A 21,296-nucleotide genomic window follows, 5' to 3' on the forward strand; every position below is an offset into this window, starting at 1 on the left:
ATACCCGTTTTTGCTAATTGTAGAGCTCTGGGCGGTCAAGCTGATCATTCTGTGAAGGGGAGGCCATGCCCTGAGTATGTGAAACTGAGTTTATTAAGAAAAGAGCTAACAATGGATAGTGATGGGAATGGCAATCGTAAAGTAAAATTGTTACAAGTGAATGGTCGGCGAGCTTATGACGTGGCCCTGCAACTCACAAAATGTATGGACGAGCGGAATATAGATGTCCTCCTGGTGCAGAGGCCATATGTCGGCAGGGATTTTGTTAAAGGTTTTCCCTTAAGATATAAGGTGTTGGAAGCCGGACCCAATGCTGAGATTGCTATAATAGTGCGGAACCCGGAATTGGTGGTTAAGCAGGTGAATGATTTGGTTCAACACACATGGTATGTGCAGAGATAACATGCGGAATAGGCAGGTTTTATGAAGTATATATATACTATCAGTTTGGAGATGAACTGGAGCCCTACTTGTTCTGTTTTGAGGTCAGAAAGAATGTTGATTCAAATGCCAATTCAGTGACATAGGATAGTAATGAAACTGATTCAAGAGACTATATAGAGTAATAGATTGTATGTGTTAAATGAACCAAGACAATTGGCTATATTTTCAGTAATATTAGGGGAATCCAATATAGATTTAACTTTGGTTACTCAGAATGGACAACTAGCGATCATAAGTGCATAGCATGTCTAGTGGTAGACAGATAGATGATCAATGAGCAATATAGCATTGAATGTTTTGCTATTCGTATCGCAAGATGGAAAACGTTCGATACTGTTGTGAGATAGGCCGCCGTAGCCGAGTCAGGCGCGCGGGTACATAAGTACACGTGCCTTGAGTGACCAGGTTTCAAGTCTGTGACTGCTAAATACGGTGCTGTTTCTTGTATTCTCTCTATCTTGTGAACTCCTCTGACGGCTTGGTCGTCCCGGAGTATAAACTGAAAATTTATTTATTTTTATTTAAATACTGACAGAAGAAAATGAGGAAAAAGAGGAATAGTGACCGAGCAGTGGGGAAGAGTGAATGTATTATGAAAATTATGCAAGAAGCTTCACTTAGTATATCGTGGGCTTTCTCTCCCAATACAAGAAAATTTGGAATACAAACCAGGAGACTATAGTTTTCTGCAAGCTCCATTCACATTTGATAACTTTCTTCCGTGCTGCTGCTGCTTCTTCCATTCAGGAGAGTTTTGGGCTCATTTTAAAGGCACTGTTAAGGCGAAATCAAGGAAGGAATCAGTTAAACAACATAAGATACAAAAATAGCATATAGGACTTTCTGTGTCCAAATGGTCAAGCACGAGGGTACAGAAGTTCAGGCATTTGAGTGATTGTGGTTAAAAGCTATGTGACTACTAAAATTAGGTGATGTTACAGAAAATAAGTTGTTTATATACTCTGGGACGACCACGTAAGATCACAGGAGTTCACTATATAGAGAATACTAGAACGTCACCGTATTTAGTCGTCACGTGAGCTTAAACCATAGTCATTTAAATGCATGTGCTTTTGTACCTTCGCGCTTCATTCGGCTACGACTCTGTATCTCTCTGCCTTGGGAATTCCAACCCCGAAGCATAAACAAAATTTATCTGTTTGAATGATACGTCGGTTTCTTGGAACCGTTGAAATGATGCTTTATTTTTACTCAGCTTGGAGTATTGCTATTCGGCAATGCTCTTTTTAATATTTCCGGAAGTGTTTTTTTTTGTGTTAGTTGTTGGCGCATCGGCTTCTGTGGACATAATGCGCCTCCCAAAGTTTTTGCATTTTACTCTGATCCAAGCCCGAGGCGGGATTCGAACCCGCGACCTTTGGGTTGCCAGGCAGGCACTTTACCCACCTGGCTAGCCCAGTCGGCCTTTCCGGCAGTATTTTTAAAGTGTCGTTATAACGAGGCGATGGATGTTGCAAACTGAATATTGTTGGAAACGTTCAAGTGTCGTTATAATGAAATTTAAACGAAATGTGATAAGCGAGGTTTACTTGCGCACGGGTAAGCAGTAAACGAATGAAGACCCTTAAGCAGTTACAAATAAGCTGTAAAACTTCTGTAGCTATGGCGCGTGGAGAGAGGAAGAAACAGGAGTTGACACTGTCAGAGTACAACAAAAAGAAAAAAAAAAACTTTATTTTTTTAATTTTTTGAGAAAAATTTTATTAGAATTTCTTTTATTTTATATAATTTTATAATAGCCAAGGTTTTTATAAACATCTTTCTTGGTTATGTTCATTTTAAAAAGATCCATTTAGCATTTCAAAAAATCAACAACGAATTACCGAACTGTTTACTTTCCTATCTGCATCCTTCGTAACAAGAAAACACCTGTTCCACTTGCTATCCATTTCATATGGTTTTGGGACGCCTCCGTAGCCAGGTGGGAAGGAGCAGCAGTGCCTAGCACACGCTTCTTGATTAGAGGTTCGAGACCGTCACCGCCAAATACGGAGGATGCGGAAAGGTCAGGGAATGACCACCGCATATCCCGGAGCAATATGGCATTAGTTGCTAATGCTCCTAAAAACCAAATAACAAACAATATGGTTTTGGGCACCGTCGGTGACAATAGAATTTATTGAAGCCTTTTCAAGCAGGACTTGTGTTAATTAATCCCAGGCGGTGGTGTAAGATATTTCCTAAATTTGTTCATCTCAAACAAACTGACCTAAGAACATACTAAATTTACAAATACAAAACGTTAAATCCGTTAACACGTATACCAGTAATTGATAGTAGCTTGTAATGGTTCCAAGTTCAAATGAAATAGAATTTCAGTACCGTAAATGCAAAATTCTCATTCAATTTCACAATGGCCACTTTACAACTTATCATAAATTAACAGAATTTTATATTTAAATAAAATTTTTAATATTAAATATTAAAAATTTTATATTTAATACTGTTATCATTCCCGTGAGTTATCCCGAGCTTGCAGCCGCACAACATGCAGATCGGCCTATGTAAACTGCGTGCATTATAACTCGGTTGTTTTTAACAAAAAAAAAAAAAAAAAAAATCCTTCTTGTCTCGATGGGATTCAAACCAAGGTCTTGTCTTCTCCATATCATGTAGGGGAACGATTATAACCAAAGTATTAGCATCGATACTCAATGGAGACGATACTCAATGGAGCATTAAGTCCAAGTCGCTGACGCGCCTAAAACTCGACAATCATTACGTGATGTAAGCAGCTCATTACAAAAGAAAATATTCTAGTGCTGCATTACACGAATGGTTTTACTGAAAAAAATCTGAGCTCGGCTCATTCAGATTAAAACGGGGGTTAATTTAACCGTTAACGGCTTATTGAAGATATTTTCACTGGTTAATTACTTTAAACATTTCATTGCAGGTTGCTTTTCGAGAAAATATGCATTATAAATAAATAAAAAAAAAATTGTTCAAGAAGATTAATTCCTTCATTGAATTAAAGACCGGATTAAAATAGTTCGTAATACGTTTCTCACTTCTTAGCATTGTTAATGATATACACTTTTAAGTTTGCTAAGATGATAATAAATACGGAATTAATGGTGATTCGCTGAAATTTGAAAGGATGGGGGAAAGAGAAATTCAACAAACGTTTTTTAAAAGTATTGACGACAATATCATGTAGGCTTCTAGAATCTCTTGCAGATTTAATCAGAAAAACTTCCCGGCAATCCGAAGATGATTCTTTTCCAGAGAATCAACTAAAATAAAAAGATAAATAAAATAAACCTATGCTAACCATTTTATTAGTATGAGAAAGAATAACGCCCTCGATGCTAATACTTTGGTTATAATCGTTCCCCTACATGATATGGAGAAGACAAGACCTTGGTTTGAATCCCATCGAGACAAGAAGGATTTTTTTTTTTTTTTTTTTTTTGTTAAAAACAACCGAGTTATAATGCACGCAGTTTACAGCAATATGCTGACTCCTGTTGGCCTTAATTGCCTCGGCTGAAATGCTAAACAAATTAACAGCATCTGAGAATTCGCGAACTCCATATACGGTGTAAGGCCTTGAATTGAGTAAGTTCAATGTTGATGGAATTCTTCCTCTTGCTGAGATCACACGAGGGGCATACGTAAGGCAACGTGCTCGCTAAAACGCGTTTATTTTTGCATATACGAGGTGCAATCTAGAAGTAAATTCTAGTCAACCCACTGTATCAAACCAAAGAAAAATAGGTGATTAATACTCCTTGCGTAATATGAACTATATACAGTGCAAAACTCATTGTCATTCATCCAGTTGCCGCTGTTTAACAGTAAGTTATAACTGTTGTATTTTTGGACTGATGAATCAATATAGTTCCATTGTTTGTCTCCAAGAGGGGATTCGGGCTTCATTAACAGTGATTACAACTCACTAAAAAAAAAAATAGAAAAAAAACTAAACTTTTTTTGTCCCATACAAAGTTCATAACATCTTTTCTGAGCTCACTTCTGCATGTTTATGATAAATTGCACATGGAGTTGCACATTCTTCTGTCCTCCAGTATCACTATTTTCACTGAGACTGTGTTTTCAGAGGTCTGTGTGATATTTCAGGCTTTAGCTTACTTTATCTCTGCCGCCTTTGAATTGGAGAACCCATTAATTCAAAGTGTTAGCGCACATCGTACCATCATTCCCAAAATCAGATGGCAGTTTTTGACAGATGTCAACATCATTTTTGTCTTACCTTGAAAAAGAATTTGACGACAAAGTAAATTTTTCAGTGAAATTCCTAGCGATTTAGCATTCTCAAAACAACAAATTCTTAAGTATTATGGCCTAGGCAACTAAGGCCATAAGGCGTGAGAAGGTTGTGCTTGAAAATGGAACGTATTCTGTGTTCGGAATCCCGTTACTTCAGAAGCCCTGTCATGCAACCTGATCCGACTCGGCTATGGCGGGATAAAAATCCCTTCCATATTGACGGGATCCGAACCAAAGACTTCTTCCTGCACAGTCTCGAAGAGCGGCGGCCACTTAATAGCGCGCGTGCGCGCGCACACACACACACACACACAGAGAGAGAGCAGTAGAACTTAACATTTACACTTAACTATTAAGGCCTCGTAGCCGAGTGGTCAAGAGCAGGAGTGCAGTAGCACACGCTCTTTGAGTAGACCGGGGTTCAAGCCCCTGACTTCTGCAGTAGCACACGCTCTTTGAGTAGACCGGGGTTCAAGCCCCTGACTTCTGAATACGGTCGATCTGCCAACCCGCACTGGACCAGCGTGGCAGATTATGGTCCATTTTCCCTCAGCATGAATTGTTGAGGAGGCTTCCATCCTGTAGTGGGTTGATAATGGCTGCACTTTACGTTTTTTTTTTATTAGGCCTCCGTAGCCGAGTGATCAGGAGCGGGAGTGCAGTAGCATACGCTCTTTGAGCAGACGGGGTTCAAGCCCTTGACCGATAAATACGGTCGATCTGCCAACCCGTACTGGACAAGCGTGGCAGATTATGGTCCATTTCCATCAACATGAATTGTTGAGGAGGCTTCTTTTTTTCTTTTAATTATTTTGTTTTTTGGAGTATAGTAAGATACTATTTTTTCAACAAATAATCCCACTAAACAGTTCATTACAAATAGGTATTCGGTGGAAGAAAGTGGACATTAGATTGTGGCGCGAGTAGTTCGTCTTCAGTAGACATATCTGGATTCAAAAGGGCATCAAGTTTTGCTGTTAGTTCATCGAAATTACGGAAAAAGAAATCATCAAGCTCCCTTGCAGCCGTTAGAGTAGGATCGACGCACCAAGTAAGCATTGCTCCTTTAAATATATGTTTACTTTTAAGGAAATTAATGTTGCATCTTTTCGTATATTTAATCTTCTGATGAAATGGATATGTTTCAAAGAACCTTGTCACATTCCATGTTCTTTTATTTATATTCCACAAAAAGTTATACTGTAATAAATAAAGACATACTCCTCTTAATTTCTTTATTTTTATAAAACTTTTATGAATTTTTATGATAACCTCGAAGTTATTGCGGGCTATAGTTACTCTAGTGTTGTGTGTGGATTGAGAGAGAGTTAGAGAATACTAATCAAATTTCTGTGATTTGTAATTTTCAGCAAATACGTAGGAAGGTATGTTGTTCCGGAGAATAGAAGTAGAAGGGATAAATAAAAAATGGAAACATCCTATTTAGGCATTTCAGAGAGGTTATGTTGCAACAGTACTGATCCCCCCATATATTGGGGGTTTCCAACTCACACCTTAGAAAATGTGGACCAGTCAAAGAAAACTACGGATGTGATTTTAGAAACTTTAATCCACCTGTTAATTGAATTTAAAAACTAATTCCTCCATCTCTGTTGATGTAGCAGCAGCCTTTCCACGTCACATTCTTGCAGTATATAGTATTCTCATAAAAATTGTAAGAAAATCGTATTATAATACACTTATTGTAGTGTTTATGCTGTCAAAGGGACAATTCCTGTAATTTTGTATTGCTTATAAATAGATAAATGCGCATGATGCTTACAGTATTCAATTTTGAATAAATAAATAACATTCAGGGAAATCAGGGGCGAGAAGGCGAACTAAAATTTGGGAGCGATTAAAGTTAACTAATATGGTTAGGGAAGGACGTTACGTTGTTTCTATCCATTTAAATTTTAATATATCTAAATTACCACACTTATACCAAGTGCAGTTTAATATATTTTATTTAGGTGTTACCTAAACTAATATACATTGAGTAACGTTTCAGGTATCTTGCCGATACCCATCATCAGACCTTGCTGCTTACCGATTCCTCCTGCCGGACGCTCAGACCTAAATGGACTATTTAAAAACTAATTCCTGTTGATGAATATCAACAGCAAGGTCTGATGATGGGTATCGGCAAGATACCTGAAACGTTACTCAATGTATATTGGTTTAGGTAACACCTAAATAAAATATATTAAAAACTCCACGTGGTATAATAGTGGTAATTTAGATATATTAAAATTTAAAAAGTTAACTAAGTTTTCCTCTTCTACTACAGAATTGCCTGATCATTTCAGGAACCAGTATTGGATATTCGAGATGTTAGTTCAGGGCAGAATTTGTCGAAGTGGAAAGCAGTTGATTATCATCAGTAAAACTGTTATGGATAGGATTTACATTCAGTGTAAAATCATTAATATACAGGGAAAAACTTGGGGAAAGAAAAGAATCTTGGGGAACACTAGCCTTAGTTGGAAAGTTAGAAAACAGAGTCAACCATCACACGCAGTGAACTGTCAAAGAGAAAATTGGGTACAGAATTCCAAAAATTGGAAGGCAACTGGCTACCTTCTACTGGCTTTTGTTATTCGTTGCTCATTCAGTTCTTGAGCTGAAATACACTGGTGTGCAAAACTTAAGGACCAGCACTATTTCTAAACGTTACAACCACAAAATCTTTACTTAAGGTACTCTTTACTGATGAGAGTAGATTCAGTCTCAGCAGCGATTCTGGACGTCAGCTAATCTGGCGAGAGGTTGGCACACGGTATCACCCCGCAAACTTCACTGAAAGGAAACGATATGGCGGTCGAGGTGTTCTCGTCTGGGGAGGCGTTATATTGGATGGACGTACACAACTCCAGATACTGAAGGCGGTACTATAACCGGTGCACGCTACTGTACTAAGGTAATCCTTCCCCACGTGCGCCTGTTCCGAAGTGCCATTGGCCCCGAGTTCGTGTTTATGGATGATAACGCCACACCCCATCGTACTGCAGCTGTTGATATGCTTTTGGAAAGTGAAGGCATTGTTCATATGGATTGGCCTGCCCGGTCCGTCTATCTAAATCCCATCGAACATATATGGGACGCTCTGTGGAGACGCCTAGCGGCACGTTCACACCCACCATAAAATGTTCACCAGCTGAAGTTGGCGCTGACAGAGTAATGGACGATGTTACCGCAAGAACTTATCAACAACATTGTTCTAAGTACGGTCAGGCGGTGCAAAGCCTGCATCGACATTAGGGGGTGGCCATATCTCCTACTGAGGACCTTTGTTCCATTTTTGGCAGTGATGCATCTGTATCATGGCAGCCAGTTCTATGTTGCCATTTTTTAATAAAGTCCTTCCGTACTGTTTCCGTTGTTGTTTCCTTCCTCATTTCTGTACCTCACGAGGTTCCTTTGGTATGCTTTTCCCATATCCAGGCCACTCCTATGAGAAGCTACAGGTGAAAACCTGACTAGTCTTAAGTTTTGCACACCAGTATATTTGCATGTGGGGCGAATAATTTGGACTCAACATATGAAGTGAGGGTGTAATTTGGACTCAATATATGAAGTTAGGGTGGAACTCCAGATCGTGGATACCCCTCCATACTTCGACAAAAAAACAGGAATGAGACAGTGGTTGGTAGGTACCACTCACTGTTTTCCCCTCTCCCTACTCGCCCGCATGGGAATGGGAGCGAGTAGGATCGGAATGTCAGGCAAAGTCACGTGACATGCTAATACGTCGCAGCCTGAATAAAGAAAACCAGAAACGGCAATGCGGAACTAAAATAGCCGAAGCTAACCTTTTGTCACTAAACAAAAATGACTACTTCAATACAAAGAAAACTCACCCCATCAATCCTCGCATGCCGGCCGGTATACTTCACAAATTCCATTGATAAAACCCATACTGATATCACTGCTGCAAGAGTGCCTACGACGCCACAAACTCTGCGAAGTAAAAGTCGAACTGACCATCGACTGTTGTTGATACCACTCCACGACCCTCTATACTGTTGGTGTTAGCACCAGTTTCGGGCTCACTGAAGTGAAAAGAGCTATGTACCTAGACAATCGTACGACTTTCACCAAACCGACACTATACTACTATCAGTAAAATGGAAGTCTTAACGATGTTTAGGAGGACTTTTTTACTCCGATTTTCAACAACCCTGAAATGCAAATTTTTAAAATAAGTGTTTTTTTTTGCTTGAATCCTTTCCGAAGTCGGGTAAAAACCTAACTTTTTTTCACTAAACAACAATGGCAACTTAAATACAAATAAAACTCACCTCATGAGTTGTGGCCATGGCCGACGACAGCTTTTTTGCTTGAATCCCTCACGAAATAACAGCAGAGAAAAATATCCAAGAGCAACACAATAGCAAACAACACACTAAGCAAAAGAATAACAGCACATGGCAGCACAGAAAAATATCGAATAGCACAAGAACACTGCAGCACAGAAAAATGTCCAACAAAACAATAGCAACACCTAACAAGAACGACACACGTGCAAATAATAATTTCGCATTTTCCCTCCAAATCAGAAAGACAAGTTACACATTCATAGTAATCACCCAGTCACAGAACTCAACCGTACAATCACTCCGTTCTACGCCCACGACGCGAAGACAAGGGGCACCCAGATACTAGAGTTCAACGGAAGTTAGCTTTAATATCTGCTTGGATTGTGTAACCTCTATTAGTATATCTCCTGATTGGAGTTTAACTAATATTAACTTTACCGCTGGTCACTCTAGCTGCAAAGTCCTAGTCTCCCCATGGCGGGGCTGGAATCCTGGGTGGTAAAGATAACCCCAGGGACAAAAGGAGTACAGAATGGACTATCCACCACTACAGCCGCGATGGCTCTCAGCGAAATGACAGGTTGACCATGCCCTCTCATTCAAAGAGAGATAAAAAGAACGCTAATGAGCAAGAGGCTTCTTGATTGTACCCTCATTGTCAACTTAGTCTGTGCGTAAGCTCTCTCTTTTCATTATCAAAAGGTGTCCTGAAAATGTAGCAGCATCACACAAAATAATCGTTAAAGAGGGTGGGGGTGGAAGTGGCTTTCCTTTCTAGGATTTGCTTACAGTTCATAAATAAAATCTACTTTTTAATGAAAACGGAAGAAAAACTTCGAAAACTAAATAACCGTCGCTCTGAAATAGATCGCTTTATAAACCGCACAAAGAATTCTTGGTACCTGGGGCCTCGCTGGGAATAAAATAAAAATAAAAGAATAAATATAAGTAACAACAATGAATAAAAAAACAGTGAAAATGTAAAAGTTGAGAATAAAACGGTGAATAAAATACAATAATTTAAGAAGGTAAATATGAATTAATTAAATTGTTAATTAATAAAAGGATCTAAGTCTAAAATATTAATTAAATTTAATAATTTAAGAAGGGGGAATTTTCATTTACCGTTTCGTAAATTTCATTTACGAAACGGTAAATGAAAGAGATTTTTTCTGGTAGTTCGGCAAGGGACAGGGAAATTTAAGAATGAAAGAAGATCGGAGCAGAGTGCCTTGTTATTAAGGAGTTTATTTAAAAAAACTAAGCAAACATTCTCCTTTGAGAAAGGAAACGTAAGCGGTACCTATTTAAATATTCTTCATAACGATCTTTGTAAAAGTGAATCTCGCCATCTAGTCTGAGCATTTGTTTATAGACTCGCGTTGCAGTTTTTCCGGAGACTGTGAGACGACGTTCGGACTAAAGCAGCCAGATAATGGCAGTATAATCACGCATAGGTAGCACTAATGCTACCTATATGATGTATAGGTAGTGTATAGTGTGTTTAGGGTCTAACAGCACCAGGAGTTTCCCCCATCTCCGCGTAGTATACATTGTGGTGTGATACAGAACACTGTAGAGGCCAGAGGTTTAAAAGTGTATGGATATTGTGGTGTGTAATGTTTTGTACCGTTGTTCATCTGGTCTTTTAGCCGTGGGGTCTCAAATGAGACCCACCGTTGCCCATACTATACCTCGTGGAGGCAGACCAGGTACACCAGTATTTTAGAGATTTACTATTTACTCTGGCAGGTCCTGCCATCTAATTTCCTTAGATTTCAGTGGCTAGGACCTAACAAAAACTGCGGGGGGGGAGAAACGCTAGAAATTGGGTCAGGCCGAAAGAGATAAGTTATGCGGGGTAGAGTTAATTATTTTTTTATTTTTATTTATTTATTTTTTATTTTATTTTTTTTTTAGTGTGAGGCTTGTGCAGTTTTGACAAGGGTCAAACGTTAGTCGCAAGATAGCTAGAGAGAAGGGAAACTGAAGACTGGGGGGTAAAAGACAGAAATATGGGGTCAATAGTGAAGATAACCCCAAAAGTCGGTGGGGCAGGCCCATGCCTCACCAGGTGAAGATAGGGGATGGAGGGTACAGAATAACCATCCCCCTGCCAAGGGAAGGGAAGTGAACCAAGTGAGATTACCCGGTTCAGATCGCCTAATGATGTTTCGGCAGCAAACTGCACAATGTCTTTGTCAGGTCTTCGTATGCCATTCCTGGGACATGTTGTCCCGTCCGTGTGAGTGGTCAAGTCCAGATAATGACTCCAGTTTAAGCCAGTGGTCAGATCCAGGTTAACTTAATGATTAGTTGTTCTTCAGATTGTAGCTGTTAGGTTTTTGTTTGGTTGACACATCTAAGGATCTTTATTATGGATGACGAGTGGTTGGTTTGTAGGAAAATTCCTGCTAAGGTTGTGGATATGTTCTTCTTCTAGTAAAAAGATCCTGCGCAAACTGCGTTAAGGCTTTATAATTGTCCTCGCTCTCCAGTAGATATTGTTCTTGGTTTATTGGCGAGAAACGTATTCTGGTTATTAAGAGGCAGCGGAGGTCTTCGTATAGTTGTCAGTGGTGCATGAGGTGCTCCCACGTCTCTGGCTGTCCACAGTGGTAGAGAGGGGTGTCACCCAAACCGAAACTGCAGAGTTTTGCTCTTATTCCGCCGTGTCCCGTGAGTAGGTAAGATGTCAGCAATCCCGGTGAAAACCAGTTTGGGCTTTTGGGAAACACTAGTTGATTATCCGGTATGAATCTTCGGGTGACTTCCCCTTTTGTCGAAGTCGTCCAGCGGGTTTGCCAGGCCTGCTGTAGGTGGGTGAGAAGGCGTTTTTTCTCGAGTTTACGATCGTTCGCCGGATCAGTTGTGTAGTCTAGGCAGGTGATTGCTCTGCCTTTGGATAGTTGATAAAGCATCCCACAGCGGACGATCTCCAGGTCCAAGGGGAGAGCGCCCAAGAGGACCTGGAGGGCGTGGGTGCTTACAGTACAGCAGGCTCTCGAGATTGTCAGTAGAATTGAACGTTGAATAGTCTCTAGCTTCCTTTTGTTTACTGCTGTTACCGCCTTGTGGAACCAGACTCCTGATGCGTATGTTATTACTGGTAAGAAGACTGCCTAATAGAAGAGGGCTAGGGTCCTCTTCTTAAGCCCCCAGTCGCGACGAGTGACTCTAGCTATTAGTGCGGAGTATTTTTTGATTTTGCTTCTGAGGTAAGTAAGGTGGGGTGTGAATGACAGATTTTTATCCAGCAGAATACCAAGATATTTATGTTCGGTGGAAAGCTTAATTGTTGTTTCCTGAATCTTTATCTGGGGAGGCCTTCTGATATTGAGAGAACCTTTAAGTAGGGTGGAGCAAGAGTCCAAGGAGAGAGAGAGTCTCTTCAGCAAGCGTAACATCTGAAAAGCTCTCTGGGTGATATTTTTAATGTGCGCAGCGAAGATGCCTTGGGTGTAGAATACTCCAAGGTCTTTGTAAGATTTAACTCTAGGTTAAAAAAATGCGACCGAGAGAATAGTCATATTTCGTAAAGCAGGTGTGCGGATTTCAAAAGGACATAATGCAGCATTTAGAGATGTTCGTGGAGAAATTACTATTAAGAGTCCAAGAATAAAAAATATCTGAAGATTCTTGTAATGAATTAAAGTTAGTTAAGTTGCTGACTACTCTATAAAATTTAAACGCGTCTGAATAAGCTAAGAAACATAGTCAAAGTTCTTTTAAAAAATAGGCAAGGTAATTTACATAAATATTAAAAGGTAATGGATCTAGGGGGGGGGAGATCCCTGCAGGACTCCAGCATTAAGGATAAATGAAGATTGGGTGCCGTTTAAGACTATGCTGCCGATGGTCTAAGTTGGTGCGGATCCAATTTAATATGGAATCTCTGAAACCATAAAAAAATAGTTTCCTACATAGGAGATTGTGCGCTGCCGAGTCGAAGGCGCTCGATAAGTCATTGTATACGATGTCGATCGACTCTTTGGCTGGAGTCAAGCTCCATCGAAACATATTTTCAAAAAAGTTAGATTGGATATCACGGATTCACCGAGTTCAAGCGCTTCCCAGCCAAATATCTCGACTGTTAACTTAATTTCTGCAAGCCAATGCTCACCATTCACGTACCGTGGCAGGTGAGCTACGTCGTGTGTTTGAGGAGCAACTCATTGACATTCTTATTCTTCAAGGAGCAATTGTCGGATATCCTTGCTCTTCTCCGATTTTACAACCAACTCATTCAGATCCTAAGGTAGCCATCGTAATATTTAAGGAAAATGTTGACGTTTTACCTTTGTCCTGTTTAACATCACAGCATGCCATTTGCATTCAAGTCTTGAGCCCTAATCACTCGACTTATGTTATTTCAATATATTGCCCTTCATCATCTGACATAATTCCTCACGTCCTTAATTCCTCACTATATATCGATTCCGTATTCAGTTTATTAAGCCCTATACCTCTGTTAATTTTACTCGACTCCAACTCCAAGTCTGCATTGTGGTATAGTTCTTTCAAAGATGCTCGGGATTACTGCTTGAGAATACCATCTTCTCCCATCAGCTTAATGTCTTGAATCAACCAAACCAGCCACGTACCTTTTCTAATTCCCTAGGTGAATCAAATATAGACATTTCTCTGGCCACAGCCCGTAATGCTCCTTATATTACTGACTGGCACGTCGAAACTGACCTAACAACAAGTGATCGTCTTCCTGCTGGGAAGAACTCTTCCTCTTCAACAACCTCTTCGTAGTATTATTCTCTTAGAAACATAAAAATCAGATCTTTTTAATCGTTCTGCGCGAGCGCTCTCTCTCTCTCTCTCTCTGATTTTCCTGAAGACAACCTAGAAAATTTTAATTCTCTTACCGCCGAACAACTAGCAACTGCAGATTCTAATCATTATCATTACTGCAATTCAGAAATCTACACATAAAAAGAACCTAAAAATTAACTGCGCACCTTGGTGGAATAACGAACTTTCTTCTACTCGGAAATTTGTACACAAAGGCAGAAGAAATTTTCAGCGCAAACAGCGTACTTGGCCTCAAGAAGAAGTTAGCAGATTACACATGAAGAATACAAAAACTCTCAAAAGAAAATACGTAAAATTGTTTTATGAAAGCAATTTGCAATCCTGGCACAGTTTTGTCCGTACATCTGGGAATAATAATCCTTGGGGTGTGATACATAAAACTGCTAAAAATAAAATGATCCTGGATGACATTTTTAACTCCATTACCTCCAACAGTATGGAAACTTACCTTAACAGACTCCATAAATGCCATCTTGGACCAACTGCTGCCTAATGATTATCTCACTATTGACACTTCATATCATCTATCTATTCGAGATTTAAACCAAAAATACCTTCCTTTAGAAGAAACAAGTCCATTCACTGCAGAGGAACTTACTTCAATCCTGAATAAAATTCAGTCAAACAAATGTCCTGGCAATGACCTGATTGATAATATATTTATCAAACATTGTTATGACCTAAGGCCCAAAGTTCTACTTAAATTATTCAACAACTGCTTAAATACTGGAAAGTTTCCCAAACCATGGAAACACACCATTCTTAAGATTTTACATAAATCTGGTAAGCCACTAGACAATGCCAGATCCTACCGCCCCCATAGCCTTACCCTACATCTATTTTGGGAAAAGTGTTAGAGAGACTAAGCGCTAATAAAATTACCACACTGCAGGGAGCTACAAGCTCCACACCCCCCCCTTCAATACGGTTTTAGGCGAGGGCTTGGATGCGAAGACGCCTTATTAGAACTTCACCACCCTATTGATAGCTCCACTTCCAAGTACGTTATGGCGATCTTTATCGATTTTGAGGGCGCTTTTGATACTTTATGGTGGGAGAGTGCCCTCAGTAGACTCCGTTCCAATCATTGCTCTCTTCAGCTTTATAAACTTGTTAGAAACCACTTTGCTGATCGCACTGTCATCACTAAAAGCACGAAGATTCACAGATCTGTCTCCCGTGGTTGCTCCAAGGATCAATTTTGGGTCCCTTGATTTGGAACCTAGTTCTTGATGATTGGCTGCTTAGGACGACTGAATTTCAAAATGTGCAACAACTTGCGTATGCAGATGACCTTATCATTTTGGTGAATTGAAACTCAAGATCTGATTTAGAACTCTATGCCAATAAAGTACTCTTTGAACTATTGTCTTGGTCCTCTAAGAACAAATTGAAATTATCCCCAACCAAATCGAAGATCATGATTTTTAAACACAAATTAGACTATGGCAGACCAACAGTTGTAAAACTTGACAAGAAATCGCTTCCACTTGTCCGAAGCACCAAATTTTTAGGAGTCATTATCGACGACCGCATTTCCTTTACTGCACATATTCAACATCTGTCCATTCAAGTTAAGAATTTTAACTTGAATGGACAGATGTTGCATCTGTCCATTCAAGATGCTGCTTCAAATTACCAGACAAGACGGGGGATTGAACACTAAAATCCTACATCTATTTCATAATGCTGCCATAATCCCAATTACAACCTATGCTGCCAGCCTTTGATTTATTATTATTAAATCAGTTTATTTCCCAAGAAACCTTGAATCACCCTGGGACGGCTCTGTGCCAGAAGGGTGTGAATATTTACAGACTAAGGTGCGAGGAACACATGTACAATAGACAAGAGTACATGCGTGCTCGACCCGAGATATTTACAGGATTAAACATACAAAAATATACAAAATAAACAGTAATATACAAAATATATAAAAAAAAAAAAAGTCAGTCATGTCCAGGAGCAGGTGAGTATTATAAGTTCATAATCTGGTAGCAGTTCTTGAGGATTTCCTTCCTGTAGGGCTTGTCTTCACAGAACCTATCAGGGTGGATCCTAAATTTATTGAAGATCCGAAGACAATTGGCTGGAAACATGTTCCTCAGGGAATCAATGTTTGACAGCGTACTGCACTTATAATTTTGGTAATAAAAGTAAAATATTGTTTCGGTTATATCCAATGTCTAAATGAGTGGTGGGTAAGGATGATAATGATTGCTATTGATTTTTAACGTGTGATTTTGAATTGAGCATGAATAGAGGTACTCGACGACAATTGCGTCATTTTTCGTCATTGAATGAATGATTCAGAGTGCCTGGAGGCCAGTGAGCTAAATTAGCAACAACACAGGAATCCTTATATTCGCATAGTATACAAATACGATTTAATTTTTTTTTTTTTTTTTTTTTTTACGAATATAGAAGCTAATGTTAAATACTTCTTGGCGAAAATTGAGAACGTTATCATCTGAAACGTTAAGGGAACGGCCTAGAAACGAAAAAAATAAGTTTAGGAATTGAAGATGTCAAATTATGTTTCTTAAAAAATTCAGCAAGGTTGGATTTCCAGTCATTGCATAATATTTTCGAATTGGGGAACTATAGAACTTGAAAGAGCCTAAGCATGGGAAGATTTAATGTTGTAGTTACATTTGATGGTGAATTATTTATTGCAGATTTATCTTTAGTGGTTTTATAATTAAACACTCTGAAATAAGGGGTTGTACAGTACAGGAGATAGGTGGGTAGCACTAATGCAATCTACGTGTGTATGTTGCTAGTAGCCTAATCTACCCCTTCAGTAGCCAGAGAGTGAATCCTTTGAGGCAGAAGGTATTGGCTGGTTAAATGGGTTTGAGGTAACAACGGGGGTGGTAGACGTGATTACAGCGACAATATTGCTTGAAGGAGATATAATGGGATAGTAATAACGGTATCAGAGTGCAATTCAATTACTTCAGAGGCTTTCCTGTCGAGTGGCCGAGAAACTTTAGAATCTATAGTGGTGTAATTGAGCACTGAAACTAAAACGAAAAAAGTATGATTACAAGGGACACCCAAAAGGAAACGTTAAGCTCCCCTGGATTCAAAGCATTACACAGAACGAGTTGAGTGGTCGTATGATGGTCAAAAGAAAGCTCATTGCGAACTGGAGTACTAACAGTGTGGAGAATGTTAATTTCCTGAGAAAGGTGAGAAGTATAATTTCCTGATTTTACTGAACGATGTCTTTAAAGTGGATAAGGCAATTTCTTAGATAGATGGTGAGGAATGTCAATTCCCAGCAAAACAAGGTTCAGTAGCAACAAAGCAGAAAGTTCGCTGTTTTGTTGGTCAGGGATAATAGATATCGTATAAAGGACTGCTGATCAGTAACTGCTAATTTGAAAGATTTTGCAAATATGTTATTTAACATTGTATTAGTTTGTGTTTATTACTATTTGTAGCATTAAAGAGGATACAGAGTACTTTTTGGGTCTAACGGCACCAGGGATTTACCCCATCTCCGCGTATGTTCTTTGTATCGAGGACAGTACGCTGTCAAGGCCAGAGGTTTAAAAGTGTGTGGATCATGTATTGTGTAATATGTTGTGTCCCTTGTTCCTCTGGCTTGTTAGCCGCCAGGCCCCAGATGGGACCTGTCGTTTACGTACTCCGCCACGTGGAGGCTAGCCAGGTGTTCCCTTAAAGTTTGCTCTGGCAGGTCCTACCACCTATTTTCCTGAGATTTCAGTGGCTAGGACCTTAAAAAAAAAAAAAAAAAAAATCTTCTTTTCTTTTGGGCACAGATGGTACATTACACGCAACTTAGAGGGGCTATATGGGATAAGCGCTGGAGGTAATAATATTTCCTAATAGGTCGGGCATGAATTTTGGTGTTTTAAATTTGGACGTGTGGGGCAGGCGCTGTTGTAAAGAGAAAGAGATGGGAGGGAAGGTGGAAGACTGGGGGGTTGGAAATTGGAAGTAAGGGGTCTATAGGGAAGATGACCCCTGTTGAAATAGTGGGGCATGTCCATGCCCCACCAGAGGAGAAAGAGGGGTGGCAGGAGGGGGAGGAGACAGCAGGCCGCCCCCTCCCCCCCTGCTAGGGAAAGAGGAGTAAAAAGCAGGCTAGACGGAGCCGGGGCGCTATATGGCATCATAAGATGCAATCTTCAAGGTCCGAGTCCAATTTTCGTCTTTGCATTGGTCCAGTGGAGGTCCAAGTCCAGAAGTCAGGTCCAGTTTGTTACGTTCATGTGTTTTATCTGCTTCAGGTGGTCACTATTTCAGAGTTTCGCAGTCATCTCAGGTAGTTACGTCTGTGTTTTCATAGGTTAGTGATGATGTGGCATGGATCTTTCTTTCAAAAAGTTTGCGGGCAAAGATGGTGAAAGCCCGGTAATTATCTTCCTCTTGCAATATTATTTCTTCTCGGTTTTTTAGCAAGGAGTTGATGCGTGTATATAGCTGACATTTGAGGTCCTCGTAGTTGTCACAGTCATGGATAAGATGTTCCCATGTTTCCTCCTGACCGCAGTTACAGCTCGGGTTGTCAGAGATTCCCAGCTCATGGAGTTTTCCTCTGAAGGAGCCGTGTCCTGTAAGAAGGAAGGTGGTGTGCAAGCCAGGGGAAAACCAGGACGGGGAAATAGGATATACCCTGCTGACATCGGGTATAAATTTTTTGGTGACTTGACCTTTTGTGGTAAGATTCCATCTATTTTGCCAGATAGATTGCAGGTGTTCCGTTAACCTCTTATTTTCTGAAGATTTGCTTTTCTGTGGATCTGTTGTGTAGCCTAAATAAGTTGTGGCATTAAAGAGGATAGGCGCTCCATGTTGTTAAAGCGAACGAGTTGAGACTTGAGTTTATTAAGGTCAATTTGCATTGAATGTACTGTAGTTTCAAGATCGCTGATAAATTTATGCCCGGAGGCGTCACGTGATTACTTCTACGAGAATACTATGTAGTATGGACATGAAGTTCAGTAATTTATCGTCGTTGCATTTCAAGTATATGGCAGGATTTTACAAGAGCAAGTTTTCAATCTCATTCTCCGAATCGGTGGAACTGTCGAGACATTGATCTTGAGTAACAGGAATAACCGGCGTTTCATCCGATGTCGAGGGGTAGGGAAGGAACAGACGACGCTTTAGCGAGTTCGCTCTCAGATGCAATGTCCATACGTAATGAGGCGGTGGAAAGGAAGCAGATGACTTCGAAAGTCTAGAAGTTAAGCATTTCCAAGAACTCGGAGTATTATATTAGTTTTTTTTTTTTTGTTGTTGTTGTTTTCTGTACAGCGGAATACTAGAGACAAAACATACCTCGAAAACCCAAATAAGATAACCCGATGTTTCATCGTTGCAAATACCTGATCCTTCATAATTAAATTTAAAACAATATATTAAGATATAAAACTGAATAACTAAAAGAAAAAAAAAAAAACTAAAAACAACTTACCCGAGGCAATTGCGGATGAGAAAAGCAACGAACACCTTCTATAATTAAAAAAAGTCGAACATAGTACATACGGATAAAGAAAGGCAATGCAACGATAGCAGCAGTAAGAATAAACACGCGCAACCATCAGCAACAACGCCACCTCGAAAAATTTTCTTTTCAATGAACGTCAGACGCATGTTTAAGTAAAGCGCCACATTTCCCAAATCATCAAGAACTGAATTATTGAATTCATTAATTGATAAGTAGACACTATACTGTATTTACTTTTCACTTCAATTACTCACAGAAATACAAAAACATTCAATTAATTTAGGAAAAAAAATCGAATCCACAAGAAATATATCGCAGGCGTACATTAATTAATGTGTTTTTTCCCCCCCTTCGGTTGTTAGATGTAGAACTTACTAATGTCAGATAACCTAATACAAACGAACAGATTGTTAGTGTACTGAAATTGTAATTTTATTATAAATATTTCAATTTTTAAGCCTAAAGAATTTTTCAGATTTTTTAAATAGTCATTAAATAAATAAATCACGTTTCAAAATTTTTTGTTTGTTGTGGGGTTTTAGGCTCGTCAGCAACTTAGACCATATTGCGTCATATCTTATGCCTGTAAATTGCGTGTGTTCTATGGTCGATTTACCTGTTCGCTGTACGAAAAAAACTGGGAGTAAAAACCATGCCACCCTCGCCTGAAACCAACTCGTAACTTTTGGGGCTGACGAATGCTCAGGAACGAGAGTGCTGCTGCACACGCTTTTTCAGTGGACCGTGGTTCAAGGCCGTGACTACTAAATAATCATTAACGATTGTATTCATGATGTTTTGTAAACTCCTGTAACCTCAGTGGCGTATCCAGGTGTCATCATAAGGGGGGGGGGGGCAGACAACCAGGTCCAGGAAACATTGTAAAGGGGGAGGGAACTTGGCGACTAGGCGTGTGAGTTTCTTTTAGAACGCCTCCTGCTTTCTGTTTCTTTAATTTCAAATTTTTGGTTAAGGGGGGCATATGCCCTCTCTGACCACCCCTGAATATGTTCCTGTCTAACCTGGTGGTCGTGCCCAAGTATAATCAAGGTATGTTTATTTAAGATGTAAGCTTTTCTTAGGAAAAAAAAAAAGAATGACTGTCTCTATCAGGATGAACCAATTTTATAACTTAACGCCAATCCTTGAATAAGAACAGAAACATTATTATAATTTAGATTGCAGAGACTCCATGCATCTCACTTCGTAGAAATATTACTCTGCCTAGCAGAAATAGTAACACTCAACAGGGAAATCTCCAGAATTAAACATATCAGCCTTTCAGTAATAGAAACTGAAAGTTATCCACTTAGGAAATCCCATAATGAAAGATAATGGAGAAACGAAATATATTCATTTGGGAAATCGTCCAAGGAAACAACTAATTGGGTATATCTGCCTCAGAAAAGTTCTCACAATGAATGCGTTTAATTAAAGCACTACATTTTGATTTCGTAACTGTACAAGTTTTGGTGCTTGTACTTGTATGTGAAAAGCAAACGGATCCTTGCAAGTTGATATGACAAATTCAGGATTAGGTAAGAATATAAGATTTCAAATTCTCTACTTAACTGTTAAGTCCAGACTACTTGTCGTGAGATGAGTGAGGTTTTTTCCCCTAAACGTCTCGTGTTTATTGGCTAGATTTTCAGTTAAATCTTACATCGGGCTACGTCGTTTCCTAATGTTCATTACATGTAATGCTGATTATATAATTGTCAGAATTAGAGAATTGAATAGGTTGTCAGAATTATACGATTGAATCTTTATGATTATATATTTGAATTATATATTTGAAAACCCTTCATACTGCGGATCTTCAGCTTGTCTCTCAGGTTGGGGAAGTGTCCTATGCACTTTAAGCAGGTCAACATAGTTCCAATGTTGACCTGTTAGTTTAACTTCTGTTCGGGGTAAAATTATGGAGTCCCTCGTTAAAGATGCATTGCAGGATCATCTAAACAAGACTG

At 39.4% G+C, this 21,296-nt stretch overlaps 1 protein-coding gene across 1 annotated transcript in view; it reads left to right on the forward strand.

Moving 5' to 3' along the window:
• Positions 1 to 21,296, forward strand: part of LOC150089623 (1-phosphatidylinositol 4,5-bisphosphate phosphodiesterase epsilon-1-like) — a 634,994-nt gene that overhangs the window by 256,859 nt on the left and 356,839 nt on the right. Inside the window, exon 22 of the mRNA XM_090390053.1 lies at positions 5,582 to 5,749. Within this exon, the coding sequence (XP_090246179.1) occupies positions 5,582 to 5,749 (168 nt within the window). The remainder of the gene's footprint in view (positions 1 to 5,581; positions 5,750 to 21,296) is intronic.

This window comes from Mastigoproctus giganteus, chromosome 2 (genome assembly GCF_048544385.1).
Source record: "Mastigoproctus giganteus isolate SK-2022 chromosome 2, ASM4854438v1, whole genome shotgun sequence".
Lineage (NCBI taxonomy): Eukaryota > Metazoa > Arthropoda > Arachnida > Uropygi > Thelyphonidae > Mastigoproctus > Mastigoproctus giganteus.